The sequence below is a fragment of the Schistocerca gregaria genome, chromosome 11 (assembly GCF_023897955.1).
Source record: "Schistocerca gregaria isolate iqSchGreg1 chromosome 11, iqSchGreg1.2, whole genome shotgun sequence".
Taxonomy (NCBI): Eukaryota; Metazoa; Arthropoda; class Insecta; order Orthoptera; family Acrididae; genus Schistocerca; species Schistocerca gregaria.
Window position 1 is genome coordinate 55,762,788 of NC_064930.1, and position 6,000 is coordinate 55,768,787.

Here is a 6,000-nt window from a genome sequence, read left to right on the forward strand (position 1 = left end):
GGGTGGCTATCGACTCGGGTAGTAAGGGTATCCCGGTATGCATTCCAGTCGGCACGGGAGTAATCATGGACATACTTGGGGGGAGGGTCAAGGCGGGGATTGGGACGGGGGCGACGACCGTCTGATATGGTAAGAAGGACAGGGAGATGGTCACTGCCAATAGGGTCGAGGACGTCCACCGCTATGCGGCCAAGGAGGTTGGGGGAGGCTAGGACGACATCGGGTGTGGTATTGGATTCAGGGCGGGTGTGTTGGGGAAGAGGAAGGACATCTCCTTGGATGGTGGCGAGGAACCGATGCCACCGCCGTAACTGGGTGGCGGAGCGACTATGGATATTGAGATCTGCGGCAATCACGTAGGAGGAGAAGGTACGGTCGATGTGGGAAAGGAAGTCAAAAGGAATAGGGGCAGAGGGGCGGACATAGATGGTGGCACAGGTAACGGTGAGGCCGGGGAAGAATAGACTAAGGATCAGGTGTTCCGTGGGGTTGGGAAGGAGGGGTTGGAGCCGAACAGGGATCTGGCGATGGTGGCCAATGGCAACTCCGCCACGCGCTATCGGGAGGGGGTTGTCAGAGCGGTGAAGGAGGTAGGGCGAGGATTGGACAGTATGGTGGGGCTGGAGAAATGTTTCGTTTAGGAGGAAGGCATCCACGCGGTGGGTGGTGAGGGTATGCATAAGGAGATTCTTGTTGACAGGAAGGGAACGGATGTTGTTAAACAGGATACGTTGCTGTCGCGCCATAGTGGGAATTTAGACGAGGGTGTGGAGACGGGAGAAGGTAAAATGGGCCTGGTTATGGGAGTAGGTGGCGTAAGTGTTGAGCTGGAAGACGGAACGGGCGGCAAGGGATATCTGCTGGAGGGTGTGGGGGCGCTGAAAGGGGTGGATGTTCTGAAGGACAACGGTTACAAAGCGGATGATGTCCTCAGCTGTGGGGGGGGGGGGGGACGGAGGGAATTGCCGGGAGGGGTGGGGGGATCCAAGGGGCGGACAGGGACAGTGAGTTCAGGAGCGGAGGGAGGGGAGCACAGATGACTGTACAAACTATTTTATATAGACGCACGATTTGGTGATTTGAATGAGTAGAGATGTTTTCCTGGTCCTTCAGTCATGGCATATGTTTCCGTAATAGTAAATACAATTAACAATATATATATGAATTATAATTTCCTGTCTTACATTCAGCAATTATTTGCGCTTTCTCTATTTTTAAATTCTATACGGCATTGTAACACTGAGCTACCAGTGGCGCCTTTCAGCGGCGGGAAAGGGATTTATTTCGGCGCCAGATCGATGCGCCGAGTTTTTATACTGAGCTACCATTAGCGCCGCTCAGCGGCGGGAATGGGAGCTATTTCGGCGTCAGACTGCAGCGCCGAGTCGCAGAGAAGATACACACTTTGCGTCAATGCCACCTAGAAACAAGGCCTCATATCGTGAGCCTGTGACGTCTGAGACGCTAGATACCGACACAAGTGATTCGTAGCATATCCATATTGTATTCTGTGCATTTCGTGAGTAGTTATTTGATCTATACTCACTTACGATACCCCGAAGCTGTTGTATGCCGAATTGCACGGGCAATTACGATAATGGACCTAAAGTCAGTGTATTTTATTTTCCATCTGACGAGAATTTAAGATGGAAATGCTTATCGGCTGTTCACAGACGAGACTGGACACCGAGTAAGAACTCTGTTGTAGGTATCAGTGTATTTGTTTGGTTAGTGTGTGGTAGTTACTTGAAATGTAGTCCACCTAAACAAAATACAGTAAACAGAAGAATGTATTTATAATCTCATACTGTATGCTTGTTTTTAGACATGTGAACTGCATTTGAACAAGGACGATATTGTAAGCAGTACCAGCATGTATGACCCGAAAACTGGTATACTCTTGACAGCACCGTTGGATCGTCGACGCTTGAGAAAAGGTGAATTACGTAACACGCTCTTAGTAAAGTACAGTGGCATAAGAACTATCTGTATTTCACTTATATGCTGTGAGATCGGTTTCATACTTCGTTATTAATTTTTCAGATGCTTTCCCATCGAATTTGCCTGGGTGCCCATCTTACTTGTCGAGTCATCAAACTGCAGTACGAGAGGACCCAGAAATTCGTAGGGGGCGTTTAGGAAATCGTGCTCTTCGAATTGCTATCCAAGAAAGAGTGGACACACATGCGAAAATGATTGATGCAATATCGTTCGATAGTTCAGAACAAATGAGAACAAAGTTGAGTGAGTGTGAAAACCACAGTGACTGGGTAGTGATAAACAAATCTGACAGTGTGAGCATAGTGTTACTAAATCATAGTCCTTACCCAAGAATTTTTTGCCAAGTAGTTATAAGCACTGGTTTATCACTCAGTGTCTTCAATAATGATATTGAAGTGAAATGTATTGGAAACATGAAATTTCCCAAGAAAGTAAGTAACATACAGGTGGTAAGTGACGTTCTTAAGAACATTTATCTTCTGTATAATAGTTCTGAGGCTCCCGTGGATAACATTTTGTCTTTAATTGACCAGTTACTGCAAAATTTATTAGAGAAGTTGCCAGGAAACGAAACTAAAATTACATTTTTGAAGGAACAGATTTCAGTCTTGAAGTGCAGAAGTTCACTTCAATTTAGGTATGATACTAACTCCATGATAATGTGGTCATTAGGACATGCTTACAAATTTTTGAGGAACACTGACTGTTTTTCTATGCCTAGTCCTAACACCCTTTCAAGTCTTTGTAGTAAACTCTCAACAAATCCCATCATTGAACAACAGGGTCATCAGTTTATGAGCTACATCACAAATAAAGTATGTAGTTTATCCTCAGATGATAAAACTGTGCTCCTGTTGATGGATGAAACTCATCTGAAGTCTCATCTTGATTACAAAGCTGGAAATGTTGTAGTATGTGCCTTTAACACTGAAAAAATTTTGTGTCCAACCAGCACCTATGTTTTTATGGTTCAGAGCATGGAATCGCCTTACAAGGATGTGGTATCTATTCTGCCAGTTCATACTATTCAGGGTGATGTTCTGTTCTCTTACATTAAAGCAGTCATTCTTAAATTAGAAGTAGTTGGATTTGAGGTGGTTGGTATAGTAGCAGACAATAATGCAGTTCATAAGAAAGTAGTGTCTTAAGTTTTCTACTCCTCCAGATGTGAAAGTAATGTACGATCACCCTGTACAGTCTTCTCCAAATAGCCCATTGTATTATTTTGTGGACACTGTCCATATTTTGAAGTGTATATGCAATAACTAGTTTAACCAAAAGGAGCAGATCTTGTGTTTTCCTGACTTCAGTGACAGTGTGAAGGGAGGTTTGTCTTGTGTTGGAGCACTGAAAGAATTGCACTTGATAGAAAAAGATGAACTACTGCAATATGGCAGTTCCTTAACTTTGAAGTCTCTATTTTCTAACTCAACTGAGCGCCAAAATGTCAAGTTAAGTAAAAATTAATCTGCAGAACAGGTCCAGTCTGGCACAAGTGAACTATGGAGTGCAACGGTGAACACTGAACACTAAACATGACGGCACACACGAGACACTAATGGCGATGATCTCCGGCGCGTGGAAGTCCACATAGCATGTGTGAGTCCGGGGACCTGCCGAGAGGGAAAGAAGGGCGGGAGGGGGGGTGGAGAGGGGAGAACAAAGACGCCAGTGGCTGAGGAAATGGAAGGAGGAGTAGAGGGTCAGGGGAGGGGAAGCCCGGGGGAGGAGTGGGAAGAAAGGGAGGAGGGAGGGAGGGTGCCCAAAGGAACAGACACAGGAAGAGGAAAGGAGGATCAAAGTTGGTAGTAGGGTTTATGGAGGGGAGGAGGACATCATCAGTGAGGGGGAGCTGGCGAAAGACACCTTGGGAGAGGGTAAGGAGGGTGGAGAGATGGAGACCGGGTGGGACGTGGGAGTAAAGGCGGGGGCGGGAGAGGATGGGCGAGACAAGCGGGTGAGGAGGGTCGAGTTTGCGGGAGGCGTACAGGATCCATACCCTCTCAAGGAAAAGGAGGAGGTGGGGGAATGGAATGAGATCATACTGGATCTGTGTGAGGGAGGGGAGACGGATGCGATAGGCAAGGCGAAGAGCATGGCGTTCAAGGATTTGGAGGGATTTGTAAAAGGTAGGAGGGGTGGAGACCCATGCCAGATGGGCATAACAAAGGATAGGGCGGGTGAGGGATTTATAGATGTGGAATATGGTGGAGGGGTCAAGACCCCACGTACAGCCAGAAAGGAGCTTGAGGAGACAGAGTCGGGAGCGTGCCTTGGCTTGGATTGTCCAGAGGTGTGGGGTCCAGGAGAGTTGACGGTCGCGGGTGACGCCGAGGTACTTAAGGGTGGGGGTGAGGGCGATAGGACAGCCATAGACGGTGAGATAGAAATCAAGGAGGCGGAAGGAAGGGGTGGTTTTGCCTACAATCTTCGCCTGGGTTTTGGAGGGATTGACCTTGAGCAACCACTGGTTGCACCAAGCAGTGAACCGTTCAAGATGGGATTGGAGAAGGTGTTGGGAGCACTGCTGGGTGGGGGCAAGGGCCAGGAAGGCGGTGTCATCGGCAAACTGGAGATGGTGGACGGGGGGTGACGGCGATGGTATGTCCGCCATATATAAAAGGTACAGAAGGTGAGATAGGACAGAGCCTTGGGTCACACTGGCGGAAGGAAAAAAGGTGTAGGAATCCGTGTTATGGATGATGACATAGGAAGGACGGCAGGAGAGAAAGGAACCAATCGGACAGATGTAATTAATGGAAGGCCAAAGGTTTGGAGCTTGAAGAGGAGATCGGAATGCGATACGCAGTCATAAGCACGTTCGATGTCCAGGGAGAGGAAGATTCAAGAGTGACGGGAATTAAGCTGTTCGGAAAAGAGATGAGGTAGGTGTAGCATGTTTGAGGTCCAGGGAGAGGAAGATTGCAGAGCAACAGGAATTAAGCTGTTCGGATAGGAGATGAGTGAGGTGAAGGAGAAGGTCGTCGGAAGAGAAGGATGGCCGAAAGCCACACTGGGTAATGGGAAGGAGGCGGTGCTAGCGGAGATGCTGGTGGATTCTGCGGGTGAGGATAGATTCCAGGACCTTGCTGAAGACCGAGGTAAGGCTGATGGGACGGTAGGAGGGGACGGCATACGGCGGTTTACCAGGTTTAAGGAACATGAGGATACGGGAGGTGTTCCACAGGTCGGGTTAGTAACCGGTGGACAGGACTACATTGTAGAGCCTGGCTAGGGTGGAGAGGAAAGAGACAGGAGCTTCACGAAGGTGACGGTAGGTGACACGATCGTGACCAGGAGTGGTGTTGGGTTTGGTGTGGAGTGTAGCAGTGAGATCCTGTGTAGTGATAGGGGCATTGAGTTCCGTGTGTGCAATGGTGCCCAAGTACTGGAAACCTGGCACGAGGGGAGGGACAGAGGTGTCAGTTCGATTGCTGACATCCAGGAAGATGGAGTAATCGAACTGGGGACCGTCGGGGATGGAAAATACACCAGAGAGGTAGGAGGCAAAGTGATTGGCCTTAATAAGGGAGTCAGGGAAGGGGTGATCATCATGGAGAAGAGGATAGTAGGGGGAGGGTTTAGTTCCAGTAAGGCGACGGAAGGCTGACCAGAACTTGGACGAATTGATAGGCAGGATAGCATTTAAACGGGTGCTTCTCTGCTGCCTGTCCCGTCATTTCTTGGCTGCGAGGAAATTACGAATGTGTTGCCGGAGTTGCCAGTAGCATCGTCGTGTGTCCGGGTCATGCGTGTGGAGGAAGGCATGGTAGAGACGACAGGATTCATGGAGGAGGAGGACGGCCAGTGGGTGTAAGGTAGGACAGTGGGGGTGGATGGCGACAGTAGGGATGTGGGCCTCCATGGCCTCAGAGGAGGTCTGCTGGAGAAAGGTGGCAGCATCGGCTACATCATAAGGGTGGTGGTAGGTGAAGAGTTGGCTATCAACCTGGGTGCAGAGGGTATCCCAGTAGGCATTCCAGTTGGCACGGGAATAGT

The 6,000-nt window shown here is 48.9% G+C and overlaps 1 protein-coding gene across 1 annotated transcript in view; it reads left to right on the forward strand.

Moving 5' to 3' along the window:
* The window catches only part of LOC126295016 (uncharacterized), a 169,109-nt gene extending 165,960 nt beyond the window's left edge, over positions 1-3,149 (forward strand). The window contains exon 3 of the mRNA XM_049987268.1: positions 2,044-3,149. Coding sequence (XP_049843225.1) covers positions 2,044-3,149 — 1,106 coding nt within the window. The remainder of the gene's footprint in view (positions 1-2,043) is intronic.
* The last annotated feature ends 2,851 nt before the right edge of the window (positions 3,150-6,000 follow it).